The following is a 25,778-nucleotide window of genomic DNA, read 5'->3' on the forward strand; positions in this document are numbered from 1 at the left end:
TTAGTTCGTTTTAATTAGTTATTGTGGTTACATATTAACAATGAGCTTTGAACAAACCCTGCTTTATTATTAATATCATGTTCACATAATACTATTTTCAAATGAAGCATTATTTATTTAGGTAGGTACATAATATGCATATGAATACGCCAACTGCCTAAGCTAAAATATGATTTGAGTCCGATTCATGCAATCTAGTTACAAATCGATATAAACTTAATAAATATTCTTGTAGTAGGTATCTAATTATAAAATTAGCATCCCATCTCTATAAAAACTGATTGGTCCCAACTTTCATCAAGAGTGATGTAAATCTTATTATTTTTTACAAGGCTCTACTGTGAAGTTCCTTCTTTCCCCGTACCAAATAAGAGGGAACAATCAACTTCTATAACTTCAGTATATAATTCTACTCTTTTACTTGTAATCCATACAATTCTCATTACAATTAAATAACGAATTGTCATTAGAAGTGTCCCATTATGGTCCCTTAGCTCATGCTGTCGCAAGTGCGCCAGCGCAATAAGCGAGTCAACGACACAAGATGTGAGCACTGGGCCAAGGTTGGCTGAGAAAGGCCGCATTCTTATAATTTATACCTTTGATTTGTGAACATTTTTATGTATTGACGTTTTTGATAGCACCATGTTTGGTCAGATGAGTGTGTTCTTGCTATTTATAATTTTTTCCAAATTAGTAAGTACCTACATAGCTTAATGTAAAATGTAATGTAGCGCATAGGTATAAAAGCTGTTAAAAAATAAAACTTTATGAGACCCATATTTTAAAAATGAATATCACTTGATAAGCTACCTAGCTTTCCAACCGCGGCTTCGCTGGCATAGGCAGAGGAAAACTCGCGTAGCTCCCGTTCCCGTGAATGGAAACTCTGTATCCATTTATAGGATTCAAACTATCTTTATACCTACCAAATTTAAGCGAAATAAGTTCTGTTGTTTATGCGTGTTGAAGATACAGACAGACTTATCATTTTGAACTATAAAATAATATACAGTAAATAGTAATTTCGTAGGTACCAAGGTATTGTTAAAGAGATCGTACACCGATGGAATCTGGATACCTACTACGGTATCCAGATTCCAGTTTTGTTTTGTTTAAAAATACAACGTTTTGTTTAAAAAAATGTCATACAACATAATATCTTGGCGTTTACAACGAAAACGAGTATTCGAGAAAGGTTACATCAGTTTTGAAATTTCAAGTGTCAGCTGCTCAATTAAGTTAACCTTCACACAGTGACCGCTATTGCGGGGAGGTGAAAAATAAGAAATCGACTATCAATACCAATAGTACCTATATTTAAAAGAAATATGGGATGGAGAAATTGAAGAGCCGAGGTCAAATATGGTCAAAGATTTTCCTCAAGGACCGTTTCCGAAGGGATGTAAAATCTTCTATCTTCTATTCTATCTAATATTTTTTCCTATAAGAATATTTTTGTATCATCATTCTAATGCAAGTATCATCTTCGTGTGTAATTACCGTAAAGTCATACATGTTACTTAATAGGTTTGTAGTAGGTACAGTGTAAGAGATATTGTTCTTGATTATATTATTGTACTAGCTTCCGCCCACGACGTTGTACGTGCTACCCCGTTTTTCCCCGTTCCCGCAAGAATTTCGGGAAATCCTTTCTTAGCGGATGCCTATTGCCTACGTCCTAACATCTACCTGCATGCCAAATTTCAGCCCGATACGTCCAATGGTTTGGGCTGTGCGTTGATAGATCACTATATCAGTCACCTTTGAGTTTTATATATATAGAAGATGAACTATCATAATATTGTCCCAATCAACGACATCATAACGTCCCAATATTCAATTATTTACAATTAACAACAAGGGTTATTGATCAATTATAAAATCTAAAAAACAATTGAACAACAAGCGGTATATCAAAAGGCTTAATTTTGGCTAAGTTCAACTTGAGAATATCATGAATTATGATAAAAATAGCCAATTTAATATATTCAAATGAATGTGTTAAAAGTTATGTAATGAATAATGATACACACGTTGCAAAGATAAATAATATTTTTTTTAATATAAAAAAATAGACAGTAGAGACTGTTTACATTTCAGTTTATTTATGGTGCATTAAATATTTGCCGTCAGTATATTTATTATTTAGTATTTCAGTTAACTAAATATTTATTAAGAATTTCTGAATTTTATAATCACTTATGTAACTGAATAATTTTACGATAAATCATCAAGAGGGACCCTGCTGAGGGCAAAAAATCTTTTGGTGATATAAGAGATTAAATAACGTCTCCATAACAAACAAAGAAAAAAAAGAACACCATACATGAATTCAATAAATGTTAATTCAATACTCTCAATTGAAGTGAAAGTATTTCTTACAAGTGTCGTTACATGCTATGAACAAAAGGGTGACACAGACTAGAAGAATTAAGAAATATTCCAAATAAGTTCCACCATTACTCCAGCTGGGCGTCGGAAACTTTTGCATGACATTTAATACCTGAAAAAATTGAAAAGATATATTATTTACAGCCTTTTCGTCAATCCGTATGACCCATTTTTCTGTGCGTAGAAAAAAGCTAACAATAGATAACGATTGTCTTGAAAGAAAGCATTTTAGTACTTAGACCGCTGTTACGACACTGGTTGCCAAACAGTTAAAAACGCCTAGTGCCGAGCGGTGATGTTTCTCAATTTGTAAATTGTAACATTATGTAAGGCAGGTACAGCTCGTAATAAAGAATGTAACGCTACCGAAATGTCTTATGTATGATAATGTGTTAACATTAGCGATTTGAGACTGACCATTCATTATTTCATGTATTCTGTAGGTACGTAACTTATAAGAACATGCAAACGAGTTTCACCCCATTGTAGCAACACATGGACATTAGGAAATTCCCTATAACTTCACGCGCTGCAAAAACAGGATGAAGAGGAGGGATGTTGGTATTACGTTATTTCGCACACATAATTTTATGATTCACGATTCACGTTATGCATGTTATGTTACTATGAAATAGTATTACCGTGTATATTATTATTAGTCTGTGGTATTACCGAATTAAATGATTTAAGAAAAATTTATTCTAATAAGATATGTTTAAAGAGCAAAAAAATGCAATAATTGATTATTTATTAAGACGTTGCTTCTTGCGGTGGTTACATCATCATTTAGTAAAGTTGAAACAGATCTTTATCACGCTTCATTTGTTAACATTGAAGTTGAAGATAACTGGTTATTTTCAAAAGACTAGTTAGTTAGTTGTGTTTCTTTTATTGTTTCATCTACTAGATTAAATATAATGTTTTAGCACTAGAAATCACTACCATGTCTTAAAAAAGTTGTCCGACGCGTCTGTCCCTTATCCCATGTCTGTATTTTCAGGATAAGCTCAAAAACCACTACAGCGATTTTCATTCTGTGTTCACCAGTGGTCAGTGGATCTGGTAGTGCTCGAGGAATATTCAAGTATTTAATTTTTTGAGTTTTAGAATACTGCAAACTGCAAGCGGTGGGTCGAAAGTTCTTTTAAATTATTCTTTTAATTTATGTATGTAGGTAATTCAAGCTTACGTTGTTATGAAGCCGGATGATATAATCCTGCTAGCTTGAGTTAAAACTATGAGGATCAGAGTGAATGCGATGCAAATAAAAACGATTTCTGCCAGTTCGAAGTGAGATGTAGTCTTCAGAGGAAATTCAACACCCATTTTTGATATCTATCTAGAAACAAAATAAATTAATTCAATAATTTAAATGTAATTTATGGCGCCTGGTCGGAATTATGAGCAAATAGCTTGTTTATAAAATTTTCTTTTTAAAGATTTCACACACAATCAGACAATTTATTAATTAATTAGCCGGTCTTCCCGGCTCTGCCCGTCTTTTCATGGGCTTTAGTATCGGCTTAAAAAGACGAGTTCAGTTTTAAAATGGATGGAGGAATTCATTGTTAGGCTAAAATATGGTCTATACTCTATAAGGATTGAACTTATAAAATGTTCTAAGAAAAATTGTCGTACCTAGGTATTTGTTTTTTCTTTTACAAACCCACCTTTCTGAGTGAATATAATATTGAATACGGACTAGTTTTGTAATATCTACTATTTAGACCTGCACTTACCTAGTATCGATTTTCAAGCTGTAATTAAAGTCTTTTAATACAAGTTCGGCATTGCGGTATTCAAAGCAGTTGCTTCTTTCTTATAGGTAATTGAACTTTGTATTATTGGAATCAGTTTTAATATTTAATTTAATACATATTTATTTCTATAGCAGAGGCTTTATTTAGTCATAGTTTCTTGCTAGAGACACAGACTTAAATAAAATGATGAACTATTTGCTGTTTAATGAAAATGGTGTTTGTGTGACATTGTCAGATCGTATGTTTTAAATCAAAGAGCTTCTACTAAAATTGAAACAGTTTTTATACTTTTTACTTTTTTTTTTAAATATAAACTTGGGCTTTAAAATATTACGTTTAGTTGTTTTGGTTATGGGTAATATCTTTAAGGTACAGGAAGGTAGGGATACCCAGGTAAGGTAAGGGTAAAGTACCTCGATACTACCTAATTTAACGATTTATTATCTGTTGCAAAAAATATTATTTTTTGTATTTCACTTGATTGTTGTACTTACTTATTATTTAAATAAAAATTAAAATTGTACGTAATATCTAGATAATATTTTCTTTCAATAAAGTACCATTATACAGTACAGTCTGATCATTCTCAGTTCTACTAAAGTCTAAAAATATATGACCACTGACCGTCCGGAAATTATTTTTCTTCCAAAAATTTAAAATAACAGTTACTTTTTATGCATTAAAAGTTCCTCAAAACGACACCATAGCGACATCTTTACATCTCTTTTAGCATCGCCACAGATACCACTTTCGTAAACTTCTCTGATGCTATGCTTTTTTCAAATATGGAATGCCAAGTCAGTTTCGTGTTCATCAGCAAGATGGCGGTGTGAGCAAGAATGGAATTTTATTTTATTTTTGAAATTTAACCGCAGTTGGTCAAATAAGGTGCATTAAACATTTATTATTACTCTATGTTAGTGAGGGTATATAAGCATTATTTTTTAAATTCAAAATAACATGTTGTTTATATGACACAAACATTGGCCAGGTTAATTCAGTTCAAATGTAACCTTGGCAGGTAACGGTCGTGTTGACGCGAGCGTTATTCATTTCAACGGATGGTCTAAAGCGCCGGTTTTGAAAATGCTCGCGCAACCGCATCCTTCAAACGATAGTTTTGAAGATGAATTTAATAAACCAGTGGAATCCATAATGCGTTGTGAGGACTTTAAGAGCAATTTTGCGAGGAAACTATCGAATAGATATATTTCCTGGTCACCTGCTGTCAAACCAAAGCGGGATCCTGCGCTGAAGTTATGCCAAACAGACAAACAAGACACCCCAAATATTGTAAGTGAATTTTTATTGTTTATAAATGATGCGAATTTGTTTTTTTTTCGGTGTTGATTATGTTTATTGAATTTGTCGATGCCAAGGAATTTATTAATCATATATCGATGATTTAATGTTTACGAATTTTTCTATACTTATTAACTCACCAATTAACATTTAACAACAGCTGAAATGAAAGTGTTAATTACAATAAGAATAAGTTTGATAAGAAAGTACATCAGTTATATCATATTTACGATTGTTAATTTTTCATTATTTTTTTGTAACCATAACATGTATGCTAGCCTTTTTGTTGTGTATTTTGAACAAAAAAGAAAAAGAAAATGCTAGCACAATCCAACAGTATTATACAATGTTATTTATATAATAATATAAGTTATTACTTAAACGTATTTAATCATGCTTGTAATAATTAATAAGCATATGATGAGAGAAAATGGAAAACATGCTTTCCACAAAAAACTCATTTTGAAGACTGACTATTATTATCATTTCTAGGTCATTACTCCTTGCAGCGACGATAATACAATGCATAGTTAATAAATAGCTACGAGACGACACATTTTAACTGAAATACACTTAATCGAAACTTAGTATTAAATTATACAAAACAGCAAGCAAAACCGCTAATAGTAATTACTTAATAATCACTTAGCCTACTTTATAGCTTCAAGATAACGGTTTTTAACTTTTGTTTACTGTGAAAATATCGATTTTTAAAGTATCACTGTCATCCCAGTTATGGGTATTATTTATTTTTAGGGTTCCGTACCTCAAAAGGAAAAAACGGAACCCTTATAGGATCACTTTGTTGTCCGTCTGTCCGTCCGTCCGTCCGTCCGTCTGTCAAGACCCTTTTTCTCAGGAACGCGTGGAGGTATGAAGCTGAAATTTATATCAATTACTCAGGTATACTGTCCCTTGAAGCTGTGAAAAAATCAAACTTCTAAGCCAACGCAATCAAAAGATACAGCCGTTTATGCCGCAAATTTTCGACACTTGCAAGGGAATCAAAACCTACAGGGTGCTTCCCGTGAACTCAGAATCTTGAAATTTGGTACGAAGCAACGTCTTATAGCATAGATAAAGGAAAAATTACGAAAACCATAAATTTTTAGTTACATCACATAATATATTTTTTTTAATAATTTTAAACTTACTACCCATTTCTTCATAAACGCGTAGAGGTATTAAATTGAAATTCATACCAAATACTCAAGTCTATAATACCTTTAAGCTGTAACAAAATCAAACTTCTATGTCAACGCAATCAAAAGAAACAAGGTTTGTACGGAACCCTCGGTGCGCGAGTCCGACTCGTACTTGGCCGGTTTTTTTTTACTCCATGCAATTATTAAAAAAATAAAAATTATAATGTTACTTCTAACTACTTCTAACAGAATATTACCTACCAACCTACGTAATAAATGTAAATTTGGAGACTTTCAAATCATGAATTCAAATTTCAAAGAATTATTTGACTCAAAGCTAAACTTAAAAGCTCTAGTAACAGATTATGTTATTTGCATTAAAATGAAAAGCATACCAAAAGCATACCTGTCATAGGTACATTGTATATTAATAATTTTAGTAAACAAAATGTTTCCATCAACTTTTTGTCAATCCTCTTTTCCCCGAAAATATATAAATTATTATCAACTGTCTTACATCAAATAATTGTAGGAAATGGAAGTATATAACTTCACTGTTGGTTTCTATTAAATATGTAACAAAGGCTTATTAGAGTGACATACTTGTAGCGGATTTACACATTGCCATTGGTCATCAGTAGGTAGAGTACGACAAAATAAATTACCGTCAAGATATTTAACTTTGATGGAAGGAAGCTTACTGAGGCCACAGAAGAAGTAATAATTATTAATACGTGTGCTTTACTTATGTACCCTATGATAGTGGCATATACCTGACTAGGTACAGGGTACATACAGCACAAATGGTCTACAGATAAGGTCCTATAAAAAAGAAGATAGGGAAGTATAACACAAATAAGTACCAAATTGCCTCACTATACGTAAGTCTATACTATATGTATAATCTAAAGGAATTTATGTAAGACTATACACACTATTGAAAAATCTTGCTGCTCCTCCAACAGAGATAGTAAATCCGGCATTCAACTGGCCTATAATTGCTTACTACATGTAGCAAAGTACCCTAAGATCCTGGGTGCAATCAGTGCTCATTCACCGTGATATACAGGGTGTGAATTGAACCAAGAGTTGATTGTGGCGGAAGCGTATAAGTAATCTGCAATACAATTGTTCGTAAGAAACGTTCGCGCGATATGAAAGGAAGATAAGGAGCAGGCATTGTTTCTTGGGCCTCATATCTCCTTGTTAACTTGATGTGGGAATCATAAAATCAATTAAAAGAACTCATAGAAATATTCTTCACTAACTCATTTCAGTTTCCTATAGATTGTGGATGACAGCGGTATTTAGTTGCTTGGGAAAGAAAACTATTTCTTTTTTTCAAAAAGAGTTTTTGAATCGGAAAAACCTTAAACAAATGCCATGAAATCTGAAAAAATGTGCAATATTCCGATGATGTTATATTACTTATAAAAGCAGGGGTGGAATTTAACTTCCTTAGTAGATGAATATGTATGTAAAATCGCTGTTAAAAGCTCATTTAAGTTCTGCATAAATTATTGTGAAGTATTAAGCATGAACTGAGCTTGAAGGACATCTAGATTTTATAAACTCTTGTTCCTACGTAAGGCGGGTAAATACAAGCGATTTAATTTTTAACCACATGCATATAATAAATAAGGATAATTAATCCTAAATATATTTTTATGGTCCACTTGAAAAAATCATCAAAAGTTGAAAGTAGGACTGTGCCATAAACAAAAAGGAAGGATGTGGGTATCACGGTCCAATAATCGTTAATTAATTTTATTAGGTTACTTAAGAATCTAAACTGTCCATTAAAGATGCAGAATGAACTATTCTTTACAAAGCGAATGTTACTTGAACTCCAATACCTATTTTTTATAACACAGGTGAACAGTTGGAAAGAGGGGTCGATCGCTCCCACGTTTAGTTGGACGCAGTCATCCGTAGCCTAACATCCGGGAGCAAAATATCAGTTTAACAAAGAACCTCCATGTATTAGATAGATATATAACACACTAGTTTTATATCGAAAAACGCTTTCGTATTTACCCAGAAATAGTGAATGCCCAAATATGTATCCAAATTTATCATACTTAGGTGAATAATTTATTACTTATACATTTTTAAAGCTCTTCTACAAATAATAATTTAAACTAGACTTGTCACCATCGGAACGGTAATACGATAAATGCTAAAAAGCAGCGGACAGCACGGCCTACATATCAATAAATTGTAACTAGAATAAAATGGAATTTCATCACAGATTCCAAAGCGGACATTCCTGAATGCCGATTAAAAATACACAGTAAATCTAAAATTGCACTTGATTTAACGCATTTACGTGTGAGTTAAATATATTCGCCTTATTGCTATAATTTATAAATTGGACAAATTGCGGAAACAAAATACATGGCGTGAGTTGAATTGAATGCATCAGTAAGCAGTAAATAGTTGATTTACATATTAAATAAAAGTATGTTGGATCATTTGCGAAGTAATAGTCGTGTAACGAGTAACACATAAATGGCTTTAATTAATTGGAAGTCAACACGATCCTGCAGTCTATGAAAAAAAAAACTGTAAGTATGAAGCCTCTGAATTTCGAAGTGGCGCTGAGGATTAGAAACTGATAAACAAAGCTTATTTAACAAATATAATGGTTCTTTTTAACTATCAAGGGTAAAATATGATTTATTTCTAATAATTATAAACTTCTCACTAAGTGACCCAGTCACACGATTTAGTTTAAAGCATCTCATTTTTTCCATATATACAATGTCGGCGATCATGACACACATACTATTCACATACTGTTCACATTAAACCAGGCTTCGTGATTATCATGTACGAAAGATGACTTGCTCTTTGCCATATCTTCACAATTTGTGCTTAAAAATAAATGTTTCTTGACAGTTATTTTTTGCTAACAAGTGGTTTAATAGGAATTTTCTTATAAAACCAGTTATGTTTTATTTTTATGAAGAGTCGTTTAGCCATATCGAATTGTAATGTAAAACAGAGTGAGCTAAAATTGTTTTAGCGATCGGCCGCCATCGATGAGGCCGTTACTGGAAAAAATAATTAGTTTACTTTTTGTTTATAATTGCTATAATTATAGCTTCACAATAGTTATATGAATGCTTATCCTACGCTACTGGAAAATATAGTATTTTTTGTGTATATCTATAATTAGACTATACGGAACAAAAAACAAAAACTTGAATACATGAAAAGGAATGACCTGAGAATGGTTCCAGTTATCAAGGCTTTATATTTTTTGCGTGTTAAATGTTTACTCTTCTTTAACACATACGAGTATTAAGAATTTAAATATGTGCATATAAACTTCGGAATGTATTTATTTTTAACTAGCTCTCCGCCCGCGGCTTCGTCCGCTTTGTCTAATAAATTATATACTAAAACCTTCTTCTTAAATCACTCTATCTATTACAAAAAAACCGCATTAAAATCCGTTGCGTAGTTTTAAAGATTTAAGCATACTTAGGGACAGGGACATAGGGACAGAAAAAGCGACTTTGTTTTATACTATGTAGTGATGGTACAAATTCGTATTTATTAAAACCGTAAAAAGTACTAACCATTTATTATTTTTACATTAGAAGGAAATAAAATATGTAAATTATAAAGAAATAGATAATTATCTATTCAACGGTCTTAGTAATGAGGTATTTCGTAATAGTTTTTGGAATTATTTTGTTAAAAACAAAATACATATAAAGATTCTATCAACAGTTAGGATTGATCGAAGATTAAAATGGTGTTTTGTATTATTTGTGGCGTCCAATAAAATAGGTATTGAGACAGAAAGCTAGTTATTCCGATGAATGATTTCTACTTTTATTTCTTGGAACTTGTTCGAACTTAACTATTGAACTCGTTGTCCTTGGGAGCTTTAGATCCCAAATTTTTTATTCGCTACATCTTGTTTTTGTAAAAATTATAAAATTGTAGGTATTTGTATTGATTTCGTAGTTATGATTAATTTGTTGGCCTTGTGGGAATTTTTTATAGCTCACAAATTTAAAACATTGAAAGCTTTGGTAAATTTATATACTACATATACTTTAATTAAAAATAGTTCAATTATCCTTTTGCAGTCATTGCTTCAATAGTAAAAATACATAATTTCTTATATACTTTTAACAATATTGTTAAAAGTATATATAAGAACGCTGTACATCGAACAACCATGTTCTAAACTTTATCTCGCTTCTCACGGATGATCCCTGATAAATTTCAAAGTAAATGATAAGTAACTTATGATACTATACACATATCGACTATATCTGACTATAGATAATTCAAATAGCATTGCATAATATCTCATGGTATAAGGATAAGGCATTTTTGAAATAAAACAAGCACTTATGTCAGATATAATACTTGGTATCTACTATCTACATGAATTATTTGTACCTTACAATTTGGCTTAGATATTAATTTTTAACATGTCCAAGTAACTATCTTATGCCAAAAAAATATACTTGTATATTACAGTGTTATGATTTTTTTTGTCTGTTTATCGCTTAAGTTTATCCATAACACATTGTTGTCAACATAACAATAACACATCGACCATTCAAATGAATTAAGTAATCTTCATTACACACGTAACGCATTCATTGCTTTTCCAATTCAACTATCGGTTTTATTACGATCCAAAGCTCTGGTTGCTATGCAATTAATCGCAATACCTGCATTGGCTAGGTTTCATCACGTTACATGCACGGTGCACCCTAAACTAGTCTCTAAATCACAAAGGTTAAGTCGCACGATTTCACATATTACCCAACACTGCACTTTCTCTTCAATATAAAGGAGATACATATATAATTAATTAATGTTTGCGAATGTTACGAATTTGACAATTCACTCGCATCCTGTAATGCATCTGTACTTCCCGTAAATACTGATTGCGTAATATTTCCTCTTGCTTTGAATTTTATAAGAGGTTGATATATGTACTATGCTGTTATCATTTACTTATTATTTAATTATATTTTAACTTACTTACTTAGTTACTTGAGCTATGAACTAGCCAAAACTAGTCTCACTTTAAAAGCAGTGATACTGAGAGGAAAGAGTCACACATCACAATTTATTGTAACGTATCATTCCTGTACCTATATTTAATTCGATTCAATAATCTGTGGGAAATTGTGTGTTGAAATAAGTATAACATGAAGCTTACAGCTTCAAGTAAACATTACGCACCTTATTATTACCCTATTATTCAATAATACAGTAATTACAAACGATTGTTCAGAACTAGGAATATGTGACACGGTCATAGAAGGCTTGTTACATGTATGTAAATAACAATAAGACACAATGGTGAGCGGTATCTACCGTTGATAGATGGGCGTATAAAACTGTTTTACAAACAACCCAGTATTACGGTATATATGACGTGTTCTAGCTTTATTCTAGCCAGTTTAATTGTTTATTTTATTTAGTGCATGAGTTTGAAAACACTCTCAGCCAGGAATAGCGTGTTTGCGCAATAAGAAACGTACAGTCAATTTAATGATCACTTACCCACATTTGTGAAATAAAGACTCATAATTATAATTAATAGGAGAGTAGGTCAAATGAGTTGTGAGAAGAAATGAACGTTATTCTTAAGAATAAACGCGTTCATTTGTGGACGCGTTCTTGTAACAAAGTACAATTGAACCAGAAAAGTAAGTAAGAGGTATGTACCAAGGATATGAAATATAGAAGACTCAGTCCTCAGGTTCTGTAGGTTAAAAGCGTTAAATTATTTTCAGATCTATTTGGTCTATTTGGTCTAATGAAATAATTTGACGACGACATGACGAAGGACACGTAGGAACCCCTCACGAAACCCGGACATATAAGCCGATTGAGATTGCTTTTGTGTAGTGGCTTTAATCTAGAAATCTGACAAACATAGTTCTAAAAATTTAAATAAACGAGATCAAACCCACACCCTCCGCGTATCAGGGTCACTAACCTCAGCGCCACTGGGTCGTTAGCTGATTGACATCATCATATCATGCGAATTAAATCGTGCGGCATATGGCACTTAGCATAGTATTCAAATGCCATAAGGTTTCCATAGTAGGTTGACAATCTGTCGGTATTTATTACTAAATGTGGAGCTTCGGAAAGGAATTTCTCCTAGTGAGCATCGGTTGAATAGTTGCTTTATATCAGTCTTTTGGCTCGGACTTATCACTTAACTGTACTGGGGCCGTATTATGACATATAATAAGGGTGCACTCACACACATCAGTCACCGTCAAGTCACCGATGACTGATCGGTGACGGTTCGTGTACGTATCCACAAACACCAGTCACCGTCATGTTGTCCGTCAGTCACGTCGCCGGTTTGACTGAATCATTGAACACATACATCAGGTTAGTCAGTGATTAGACGTGTGTCACGCTAGAGAACATGTAGCAATTGACGGTAGCACGACGCTGACTGAACTGAGACGTGACGGCACCGGGTGAGTGGGGATAAAAGTATGATAAATGTATGGAAAGATTATTTGACGTGCCTGACCGGTGACGTCACTGATAGATTTCGTGCCGGCGACTGTCGTGTGGGAACAGAGTCATACTAGAACTATTGATACATATTTTTTTTTAATCCTGTCCGGTGACGTGCCGTGACGGTGACTGATGTGTGTGAGTGCACCCTAATTCCATAATTAACCAAGGCTGGTTATTGCGATCAATGCGATCGTAATATGAATTTGTCAGTTAGTTGAATTTACGGCGTAATCGTGTTATTAACACCAAATTCGGCTAATGTTTGAAGAATTTACAGCTACCCCAATGTATTTGTATACATTGGGGTAGCTGTAAATTCAAAGCAACTGAAAATATAACGTCGATTTTTTGAGATAAGTTACATAATCAAGGTTGCTTGGAAGAAAACGCTTCAAAGCGATAAGGCCGCCAATTTGAACGGTGTTAATTTTTTCTTTTTTTTATGTGAAATTGTATCTGTGCATTGTGCTGTGTTTATTATGTTTTTATTGTCTTGTAATTATGAGAAAAAATTAAGAATTAAAAAAGTAAAACTAGGTAGTGTCTTCGTAACAATTGTATAAAATTTTGGATTATTTAAGCAACCTGGCTATTTCAAATGTATTATCAGTAGTTGTTATCAATGGAAAGGAATCGTGGCATTGACTCAGTTCATGAAACCGCAAAGTTGTGGTTGCACAGTGTTAAGTATTATGTTATCGACTTAGTTTCCATTTCACACGGCTTCTGTAGGTATTTATTACAAAACTTTTTTAAGAAAGTTAATTTTATTATTAAATTAAAACTAGGTATTACGGCCAACACATTACAGTGAAAAAACTGAAATTACTTTTTACATAGCAATGTAAAAAGTAATTTCAGTTTTTTCACTTATTAATAATATCAAACCTTTAAATATAATACAAGATTAAGATACATTATCATTTATCTCAATTCCTTCATATAGTTAGTGAGAATCCATGTTACTTTAGAAATCGAATCTGTTTATTATAGTGGTAATAAAGAGGGGTTAATTTCTTAGTATAATTAGAATATTCCAATATTGATAGGATAGAATACACACTAATTTTCATACGTTTACATAATATGAATAAATTTTCTGTAATTATGTAAAGACTGATAAGCTTTTAGGTACGATTATTTATCTCTATAGGTATCCTTTTAAAATTACTTGTTTTGTTGTTCATTTCCTTATGTATAAATTACTAGCTGTACTTCGCGGTTTCACTCGCTTTGCTCCACTTCTGTTGGTCTTAGCGTGATGACATATAGTCTATAGCCTTCGTTGATAAATGGGCTATCTAACACCGAAAGAATTTTTCAAATCGGACCAGCAGTTCCTGAGACTAGCGCGTTCAAACAAACAAACAAACTCTTCAGCTTTATAATATTAGCTGTGATATTAGTATAGATTTGTAGCCCAGACTAAAAATTAACTTAGTTTTCTTCTTAAAACATAAATATTTAGCAGTTTCATGAGTTTGTTTGTATCTTTGCATACACGTAACACTATGAATTATTCTTGCTTGATTATCTAGATTAGAAATTTAAATGTTTGGAGCTTTGCCATGACTCTAAGGAAATACCACACGCTCAAGATAATTCAGTTTCGTAACTATATTGCAGATTAATTGGGACAATTAAGTTTACATTTTAGGTTATTCATAAAAAAAATTAAATACAACGTTGTAAATTATTTAGATTATTTCGTAATTATTGAAACAATTAAAGTGTAAGGATGAGGTAAATAGGATATCTATCATCCTAAATAGTGGATTTCGTCGATTTCGAGTCATCTTTACATTGGCTTTTCTGAAACGTTTCTCGCTATTATTGGACAAGGAGTATTTCAGATATTTATATACATAAAATTACACAATATCTTATAGTTAATTAATAAATATATTTCTGTACGAAGTCGCTAAAATTTTATTCGTAAGCTAACTAACCTAATTGCGCCCGCCCGAATTAAGCAGGTCGATAGTTAGTTTTTAGATAGGTACCTACATGTATGAAATATCTGTTATTTGGAAACTTCCTAGAAGATGTCGAAATATATAAAAAAACCGTAGTAATTTTCTAATAGATAATCGAGGATAGTAAAACAAATATATTTCGCAATCGAAAAATCATAACTCAGCTCAGGTGTAACATAATAAAACCCATTTTAAGCAAATTTTCTGTCCGCTTCACATTTATTGGCCATTGTATTAAATATATAATAATATGTTAAACGTTGCAAATATTTAAATATACATAATAAAATGTTATCTCGTATTATTAACCAATTTATATGCTGATCGCACTTTTATTTAAAGTGTTCTAATTTACGTAACGTATAAGGACATTTTTATACTTTTCCACATACCTATTATAAAAAAATAGCTGTAGGTAAGTGCCATCTCTAATTTTATTAATTATTAAAAGTTCTAGGTAGCATATAGATATATACATTTACGTAAGATCATATCTTACGTAAATGTATATATCTATAATAATAATATCGTAAATGTAATATAATTTCTAATGTCATTGGTTATAGCGAACAAAATTGATTAATTATCAGATTTATGGCGTCTACCGTTAAGAATGTAATTAATTTTAATAATAAGGGTCTTAGTACGCAATGACAAAAAGAAAAATGATGGTCAGAACGCTGATACCGGATACCTTAAGGTACTGTAATATAAAATATTACAGCAATACTACAGCATCTTCACCGTGTGTGACGCGCATTAGGTATTGTAAAACGATGTCAGGTTGTTGTCACCGAAATTGGCTTTATAATTTTGATACTACAAAATATTGTCGAAAGAAATTAGCAACACATTTTAACCATACATGGTTACCGGTGTTACATGATTGGATGTCGTGTGAACTTTTGAAGAGTGAAATTTTTGTCAGTTATTTTAATTCGCATAAAGATTCTGCTACCAGTAAATTGGGTAAGATTTTACCACGATAATGAAAATTTTATGGTGCCCCATAAGTTGTAGATATTATCTTCGAACTATTAGCACAGATACTATAATTCTATAGCTATTAGTAATTTTATGTATTTCGTCATGAGCGACGAAAATAAATGACAACGTTATTAGCATCGGGGTTCAATCGATAATGAAGTAACATTTGATACTGTTGTCAGTCTGTGGGCACTGGGCCTAAATTCGTGTATGTTTGTCACGTCTGATGTTCGTGTCGGTTGTTTTATTTACATTGGATCCGGTAACGCATTCGTATTAAAAATGCGTCGCCGACGTCGCCGCACTGTCGTGAGCATTGGATATTATGCCACCGCGCTTCGGTGCACGGCTAAAACAATACCCTCATTTTTACGTGACAGTCAATGCTTCGGGTTTGTTTATATTGGTAGATAGGCCTGTATCGGTCGTATTGCAAAAAACCCAGTAGTTACAACTACATGAAATAATATTATCTATGTACCTAGGATCAAAGCGGGGAAGATGTTAACTTTATTTTTATAAGTAAACTAGCGGTCCGCCCCGGCTTCGCCCGTGGTACATGTTTACGTTTTCTCTACATAAGAACCATCCTCGTACATCAAGGAATATAATAAAAAAAGAATTATCGAAATCAGTTCAGCCGTTCTCGAGTTATGCGCTTACCAACACATTTTGCTATTCATTTTTATATATAAGAAGAAGAAGAAGAAGAAGATACAGAAACTTGCTTTACTAGGTGCTAAATTATGGCAAAACAGGTCTCAACTGACGTAGAGACGCATTTGTTTGATTAGAATTGGTTTTTCTTATAGGATTTAACGAGAATAAATACATTTAACTATATATATACTTCATAATGGTTAATTTAAAATAAGATATTGAATTATATTTTTACCCGATAAAGTCAATAAATAAATAAATAGGTATTAGAATAATTATTGAATAGTCAATCAGTAGATAATTAATGACGAATGAATAGATTTGAAATGCATGAATATTATAAATAATTTATTTTCTTTTCTCGTTCAATATACATAATATTAAAAGTAACATTAATTTTAAATAGATATCAAAATTGTCGAATATTCTCTATATATATTTGTGTTATTTAAATAACTTATTTTTAACTAATCCGCTTATTATGTATACCTACGTAATATAAGCAGTCCATATAATATTAATATGACAGTGAAATCTGAAGTGGAAAGTTTGGCAAAAAATTTCATTATTGTTACTTTTTAATGAAAATAAAAGTAACCTGTATTCATAAAAATAAAAGAGCCGTTAGTTCAATAGAGCGTTTGATATCGAATTACAACACAACGGGTGTCGATGTCAACTTATTATATTTATACATGTAGGTGTATTAGTTAGTTTTATAACGCCACTTATTTGTAAAATTTGTTTGCGATTTATAATTTAAGAAAATCATAATATTTTAAATAACTGTTTTCTTGCAAGGATGTTGTAATAATAGCGAAGCCGTTTTGTTTACAAGGAATAATATATTCGCTATAACCAATTGCTCCACTGCTAAATTTGAGTTAGAGAAAGTTGTATTTTGTTTGTTAAATTAACATATATCTATAAAAGTCAAACAACATGCAAAATACTGTGAAATCGTGATATATTGTTACATTTGATTATGCTTGGATTAAGTTGTTATGTAAGGCAACATTGCCATAAATTTGCGACTGTGTTTTCGAAAATTTTACGAGCACCATGGAGGATTGAGATCGACTAATATAAAGAGAAATACACAAAAAAAATGGATACATCCGTCAAATACTACTTTCGAATAGTACATTCATTTGAACGGAACTGCAATAGCTATCCACTTTCATTACAACCAATCTTATAAGGTTTTTTTTTTCCTATATTAATATATAATTAAACAGCGGTAATATCTTATGTATCGGTTTTATAACGCGTTTGTATTTATAACTTATTATATAGTCGCAGTTACTTATTACCTACATCAATGACTGTGATAGGTTCCTTTGTATAAGTAGAAACGGATAATATGCATACATATTTTATAGTTATGTAAAAAACGCAACAATAGAAATACAATGGATGGCCAATGAACAAAAAGTATGTACGAAAGATGGTCTTATCACACCAAAGAAGGAAATATTTGACGACGCGGTTGGCGCAGTGGTAAAGTTACTGCCTACTGAGCCGACGGTCCCGGGTTCGATCCCCGGTCAGGGCAAATATTTGTGTGATGAACTCAATTATTTGTTCTTGGGTCTGGGTGTTATTATCTATATATGTGTTTATTAAATATTATATTTATCGTCGCCTGGTACCCACGTCCCACAACACAAGCCTTAATTGAGCTTACTGTGGGACTAGGTCGATTTGTGTAATAATGTCCTATAATATTTATTTATTACTAGCGGTCCGCCCCGGCTTCGCCCGTGGTACATATGAAAAATAGATGTTGGCCGATTCTCAGACTTACCCGATATGCACAGAAAATTTCATGAGAATCGGTCCACCCGTTTCGGAGGAGTATGCAGACTAACATTGTGACACGAAATTTTATATATATATAAGAGAAGATTTATTTATTCCCTTAAAGGATGACCGTGACCTAATCTTAAAAAATACTATCAAGTAGTAGATGCTGGTAACTACCAACTACTACTATTAAACTGTATCATATATTATGAAGTTGATGAAGGTTAGTTAATATTATTAATTGTTGATATATCGTATTTTTTATTGATCCGGATTTTTTGCCCTGACGAATTAATTATCGAACTGTTTTAATAGTTGCACATTGTTTTTGACCAACGTTTCCAAAACAAGAGGTTTCTGGATCTGGCGCACGAGGTTGTCGAGATGTGGGACGCTGTGTCTGCCGAGATAATCCCCATAGTTGTGTAAACCAATGGGCTGGTTCCTACCTCCTTAAAACATTATTTAGGGAGGTTGGATTTACCGGTAAAGGTCTATTTACCACTAATAATAATGAATATTTTTTTTTTTCTTTTTTATCGATGTTCGTAATATTTTGATTATTAAAAAAACTTCTGAACTTATACATGAATTAATGGGAAGTAGAAAATTGAAGGGGTGGTGTTTTTAAAATATATTGTTACGATACTTTTTTCGTGGAGTTCATACACCATGTCAATAATGCGTGTATAGGTATATTAAGAAGAGCTGGAACGTCAACACATTTACACATTGCACATGTTAGGCCGGGAGATACTGACACAAAATTTCGGGTCATTTGTAACAGGATGGCGGTCTAGAGGGGTCTTAGTACGCAATGACAAAAAGAAAAATGATGGTCAGAACGCTGGTACCGGCGGACTAGTCGCGTGGGCGTTAGTCACACTCGTCGGATAAATAGCGAAAGTCCAACGAATTGTAACACAAAAATTTTAGAATTTACCGATAGCCCTTAAAAAAGATGTAGGCGGTAGTGTCATGCCATACTTTTACGATGTGACTTACAGTCCGCCATACCGACGTGAATGCGTTGATTTAAAAAAAACAATTCAACCATTTGTACCGGGCTCACTTTTGCACAGGTAACCATCGTCGTGCAGCCATTTACTAAAATCGCCATGCCATACTTTTCGGACGATTCCAAATGGTCGCCATACCGCGGAAAATCTGCAAATTTTTGAATTTTTTTTCTCGCCAAACGATTTGTACCACCCTATATTTTTTTTTCTACAACTCCTGAATGATTATAAATAGAAGTGTGATAATGCCATACCTGTGGGAGGTGGCGAATGTGTATAAGATTTTTTTCTTATTGTAAGATTTTATTCGTAGTTTGAACGATTTGTAGCAGTATGGCACTCATTTTTCCCTCTATTAAAAGTATGGCAAATATAATAATGGTCAAGTTTCATCATATACTTTCCAAAAATGCCGTACTGGTACAAATCGCCAATTCTTTTCATTTTTTTTTTTACGTTTTGGCTTAAGTCTTACAATCATCCGCCCCATGTTTGCAATCTGCGATATTTTTTTCTAAGTAGAATTGTATACAAACAAACAGAATATAATGATCCCATACTGTAAAAAAATTATTTTACGTATTGTACAGTCGTATTTTTGAAACGTGACGAATAAATTAATTTCCAAGTATGGCAGCACTTTTTCCCCCTACTAGAAGTATGGCAAATATAATAATGGTCACATTTTATCAAATACTCTCCAAAAATCCAAATGCAATACTGGTACAAATTGTTTGGCGAAAAAAATTTTTTTTTTGCAGATTTTCGGCGGTATGGTGGCCATTTGGAATCGTCCGAAAAGTATGGCATGGCGATTTTCGTAAATGTCTGCACGATGATGATTACCTGTGCAAAAGTTAGCCTGGTACAAATGTTTGAATTGTTTTTTTTTTTAATCAACGCATCGCGTCGGTATGGGGGGCTGTAAGTTACACCGGAAAAGTATGGCATGACGCCTACATCTTTTTTATGGGCTATCGGTGAATTCTAAAATTTTTGTGTTACAAATCGTTTGACTTGCGCTATTTATCCGACGAGTTCGACTAACGCCCACGCGACTAGTCCACCGGTACCAGCGTTCTGAGTTCTGACCATCATTTTTCTTTTAGTCATTGCGTAATAAGACCTCTGTAGAACCGCCATTCTGTTACAAATGACCCGAAATTTTGTGTCAGTATCTCCCGGCCTATGTATGTGTCATATTTTGCAATTGTTTATAAATACAGGGTGATGTAATTGGTGTAGTACGAATATCTAAAAATCTATGAAGAATTTTGTGATACAGTAAACGGAAGAATTATAGACTATTTTACAGTATTTAATAAAATCATTTAATTTTTTGTTCATTTTCATTAGAAATGTCAATTTTTCTCACTAAGGTAGAAATTTGGATGATAGGGATCTTGTTAGAAAAATATAAATTTTGACTAAAATCGGCATTTTTTTTTTCAAAAATCAAATTACTAATTAATAATCAGAGTTATCACATTATTAAAAAAACGCCCGTTATTTAAATCATTATCAAAACAACCATCCGTGTGTTGGGAGTAAGCGCACGTGTTATTTGTATTGTTTTTATGACCTGAAATTTAATTATTATTTGATAATTGAATGATTATTAATACTTTTATCCAATTGATTATTATTAGAATAAATAATTAACTTCATCAATTGATTTACTTTTAAATTATAATTTTACAGGTAAATTATGAGAGCTTTCATAAGTATGTAATTATATTTGCATATATTTATCTACAACGCACCCATTTTACAATTCAAGTCTAAAATGAAACTAGAGTCGCATTTATTTTTGAACATACTGTAAGTGAAATTGCATAAGTGTGAGTACTGTGAACATGCCAGCTTTCCTTAATTGACCGATATGTCAAAATGTTAATAATGCTTGTAGCCACACTTGTAGCATTATTAACATTTTGACATCTAGTAAAGATAGGTTGAGGTGGAAGTTTTTAATTTATTCACCCTAAAAGTATGTTTTTGTGTAATTTCGCCAGTATAGCAAACAATGAGTCATATCATACAATTGTAGTCAATTTAAGAAAACATTTATGTAGTGCAGCCGAGTGGAACGCGCCGTACGCAGTCTAGGGAATAATGATTAAATAGTACACTAACCTTTGGTTACCATAGTTCACTAATGGTAATGACTAATTAGTACAACGGTATGCCATTAAAATTGTTTTATTTTTAATAGACAATCTTATTACACGATGCGACTTTTGTGAAAATATTTTGTATAATGATCATTAAGGTCGCAAGTTTGATTTCTATAATCGATCGGAAAATAGGTACCTACTCCACCTTTTCAAATTTACGCCTAGAGAAACACTAATAAAAGAACTTCACCTCTTAATAGTTAATTTAATGTATTTTTTAAATACATTAAAATAAACACTAGAATTTATATTAACTTAAAATAAATCATAAACATTTAATGTGTGTAAAAATAAATAAATAAATAACGTGATGCAATCGAAGCTATTAAGTCGTTTATGTTCCAATCGAACCTTTAAAACCTATTGAGGTAATAGTATGTGATTAAATCAGCAGTGCACTTGCCAGGGACGGGACGTGAGGGTTGGGCCTTATTACTTCCGAGGGTCTGCGCCGGATGCCACCGTCACGCGTCGCCGCTTGCGCATGACGAGTTTGCCTCACAGTACTAACCGACCATTTTGTATAACCATTTCCCACCTGACGAACACCAGAGCCGAACGACCACCAAAATACACCGCCTAGCTGGAAACAATGACTCACAGTTGCGTAACAGCAGTGAAAATAATTCGGTCTGAACTTACGACTCAATTTCTCGTTATCATTGACCGATTTAATGGCAATGTGCGTAATACAAGGCACCGCGCCAGCCTTCGTGCGTGGTTCCAGCCTGCTGCTTCGGACATGTGAGATGGATGAAACTGGAGATCGCAACTCGATACACGTAACTGATATCGAATGAAACTAGTTAAATATGCCATTTTCATGCGTTTTCAATTTCATCTCGCGGGTCGTTTCTTTGTTTCTTTTCTACAGTTTTCTATAAAATTCATTGACGGGCATGGTCTAGGTTACATTTTAAAACTCATACATTATTTTGTTTCTACTTTGTTAACTGTGGTACTAATATCATCACCACAGCAATTTTGTACTTTAATAATACTAACTACACACAAAAAATGGCTCCTTAGACTAAATTCATTGATGCTTATTAAAAATAAGACTCTACACAAGTACCTGAATATTATTCAAAAACAGGTCAGGTCATGAACAAAATACTGTGAAAATTAGATTCATAGCAGAGATTATAATGGATAAAATTATTTGAAGAGGTCTTTGTACCATTGTATACGGTTCTTTCGGCACTAATATTCCATACGCAACACATCTGCGGAAATTGGTTGCTTGCTCGAATTTATATAAGGCATGACCGGAACGACCTTTAATTCTTTTAAGACCCTCACTCATCTGTTTATTTATTTATATCTTCACTTTTTATACGTTCTTATTTGTAATGCGTAAAAATAGAAACCTCTCCGCGAAGTATTTAGTACTAACACACGAGAAATACGTGCAGCGAGTAATGCGCTTATTATTCATACGTTAACCTAAATCTTGTCATTTCACTGATGTTCATTATTTGATTATTCATTGTAACTGTCGGTCTGATAAATGTAACGGGTGTCGGCAGGTTTTTTGCATTGTTCGCATACAGGTCAATAAGCAACCGACTGAAGCAAAAGCGTGGGATTACCATGACACTGCCAATCACTATCGACAATCCATACTTTTTGCCACTCGTTCACAAGGAGCCGCAAGAAGAATTCCGCTACACTGTTTGTTTTTATATAATTTAAACTTATATAAGGCACCTGTTTTATCTCACGATTAATATTGACGCCGACTAGAGGCGTCTCTGGTCTCATTACGTAACATTTGTTTAGGCCCATATTTTACCGTTTAAACGTCTGTACCGGTGTTTTCATTTTCTGAATAAATTACACTTAGAAATTACATTTTTCTATTCAAAAGACGTTCCCATAGTTATTTAAAATAGAAATAAAACTGCAGTAATTTATGTGAAATCACTGTCAGGTTGTGCATGATTTCTCGGAATCTCAGTTCAATTGTAGTGTAATGATCGATGATAGTAAAATGGCACAGTTCCGCAGTGTAATGGAGTCTCACTTGTTACAGGTTCCAGAAAGAATTGAGCAGTGTTCTCAACTTTCGACGACGAGCAATTTAGTCCAAAACGGAGAAGTGGTGAAACCTCCAGACAAAACGATTTTAAAGAAATCTGACATCCGACACACTGAAGTAAACGCTTTAAATATGGAAGTCGATACATTGAGGTGGCAGCTCGCTCAGGTATAAATCTAAATCTCTTATTTAATTTTCATTTATCATTGGTGCACCAATAACTGTTTATTTTAAGTGCATTGCGAATGCTGAAATATTGCGAATTTTTGAATTGATTGTATGTGACTTGGTTTGTATATTATTTTCTTAATTTTCATATTTGCAAATGTGACTCCATTACTTTCAGACTGAAGCCAACAGGCAAATGCATATAGCTTTACTACAACAAATAGTCACTTTCCTTAACAGAGTTAAGGAGCATATTGAATGCCAGAAAAGTGAGCCGTCGCCTCGAAGCGAGAAGGGGTCCCCGAGAATTGTACAAAGATCTCTCAACATGACTGACTTGCCACGTTCACGTTCCGTTGTACACGTGAATAAGAATATCGAATACTCCATTAGTCCCACCAAGAAAATTAGTACAAGAAAAATCAGCAAATCGATTAGTAATGTTAACGGATATAAAGATTGCAACAACGTTTGGTAAGTTACAATAATTATTCTTAAGTGGTAATTAACAAGTTGTGAAATAATATAATCATTACTTTAAAACCATATGGTTAATGGTTTTATTTAGCGCTCATTAATTATAATTTATACATATATGATATCTTAATGGCTCTGACTTATATTTACATTACCGATGCGAAAGTTATTCTAAAGAATATGTATTGTGTATTTTCTTCTTTTATAACATTATTTATAGGTATTACAATTTGTTAATTATTCAATTTTCAGGAGCCGTTCAAAATTATCTTTAGTTCCCGAAAACGAAACCGCCACCAAGCTCAGTGAGGAGATGACGCGGTTGATCACTCTTGCCAACACTGTACTAAGTACTAAGATACCTGACCTTGCATGTGCATTTACAGACAACGGTACAGAAAATTCCCTGCAAAACTTTGAAGAAAATAAAACTAAAGAATCTGGAAAAACTGAAACGCAAGACTCTTTGAACTTTGTTGAACAAAGCGCGGTTGATCCAACGAACCTACGTATTGAGAGTAATGACGTAAAGTACAAAGCCGTAACAAATTCTTTAGAAATAGAAAAAGATGCACTCTTAGACGTTCTTAACACTTCCCAAGCATCATTCAATTCCGACTTGAGAAACGATTCTATTGAATTAAAGTGTGACAATGATGACTCGCAGAGTAGGCTCGACGCAACAGACGTAAAAGTATTTCCAATGTACAAGAAAAGTGAATTCAATCCGGTGTCTAATTTTATAGAAGATGAAAGCGGCTTTTCCTCTATGAATTCGTTTCAAGAAATCGGCATACCCATCATAAGCATTATTCCACCGTCGCCCTGTAAAGATTTGACCTATATGGAGGATATCCCAGACATTATCCATGAGACCGAAAAGTGGAAAAACGACTCTATTGAACTAGACAAGCAAAGCGTAAAGGTGTTTTGGGTATAAATTTAAAATGTACAAAGTTATTATACCTTTAATTTTTTAAGTATACACTTAGGAATGTAGATTATTTGTGCGATCTTAACTTTTATATTTAATTTATATTTTATACTGCCGTAGTGATAATGATAAAATATGTACTAATTCAATGATGCCGTTTTTATTTATGATAAATATAAATAAATGTTTAAAATTTAGAAATGTTGTTTGTATTTGGAGGGTTTACGCATTGCATTGTAAAGAAACTTAACCTTGAAATACATGTCGAAAGCAGAGACGGCCTCGTAACAACGTAAAAGGCCTTGAATTTTGTGTTGATTCGCAACATAAGACAGAGTAAGAGCGTTTTCACATTATCCGATCCGATATCGGATATCGGAAGCCGATAGCCGATATCCGAT

At 32.9% G+C, this 25,778-nt stretch overlaps 1 protein-coding gene across 1 annotated transcript; it reads left to right on the plus strand.

Annotated features, from left to right (window-relative positions):
- The first annotated feature begins 5,168 nt into the window (after window positions 1-5,168).
- Window positions 5,169-25,578, plus strand: LOC149911139 (uncharacterized). Its single transcript, XM_090103265.1, has 4 exons — window positions 5,169-5,447; window positions 23,793-23,966; window positions 24,145-24,440; window positions 24,696-25,578. Exons 1-4 carry the CDS (start codon window positions 5,241-5,243, stop codon window positions 25,381-25,383), a joined length of 1,365 nt encoding a protein of 454 aa, XP_089959391.1. The 5' UTR covers window positions 5,169-5,240; the 3' UTR covers window positions 25,384-25,578.
- The last annotated feature ends 200 nt before the right edge of the window (window positions 25,579-25,778 follow it).

This window comes from Colias eurytheme, chromosome 1 (genome assembly GCF_061535395.1).
Source record: "Colias eurytheme isolate Ceu_HAF_F1 chromosome 1, ilColEury1 Martin Lab GWU primary, whole genome shotgun sequence".
Taxonomy (NCBI): domain Eukaryota; kingdom Metazoa; phylum Arthropoda; class Insecta; order Lepidoptera; family Pieridae; genus Colias; species Colias eurytheme.

Bases quoted from the DNA above. Each gene is read 5' to 3' on its own strand.
- LOC149911139 (XM_090103265.1), top strand. From the start codon at position 5,241: ATGCTCGCGCAACCGCATCCTTCAAACGATAGTTTTGAAGATGAATTT. The intron at 5,448-23,792 runs GTAAGTGAATTT...CACTTGTTACAG, and splicing joins AACAAGACACCCCAAATATT to GTTCCAGAAAGAATTGAGCA. The intron at 24,441-24,695 runs GTAAGTTACAAT...TTCAATTTTCAG, and splicing joins AAAGATTGCAACAACGTTTG to GAGCCGTTCAAAATTATCTT.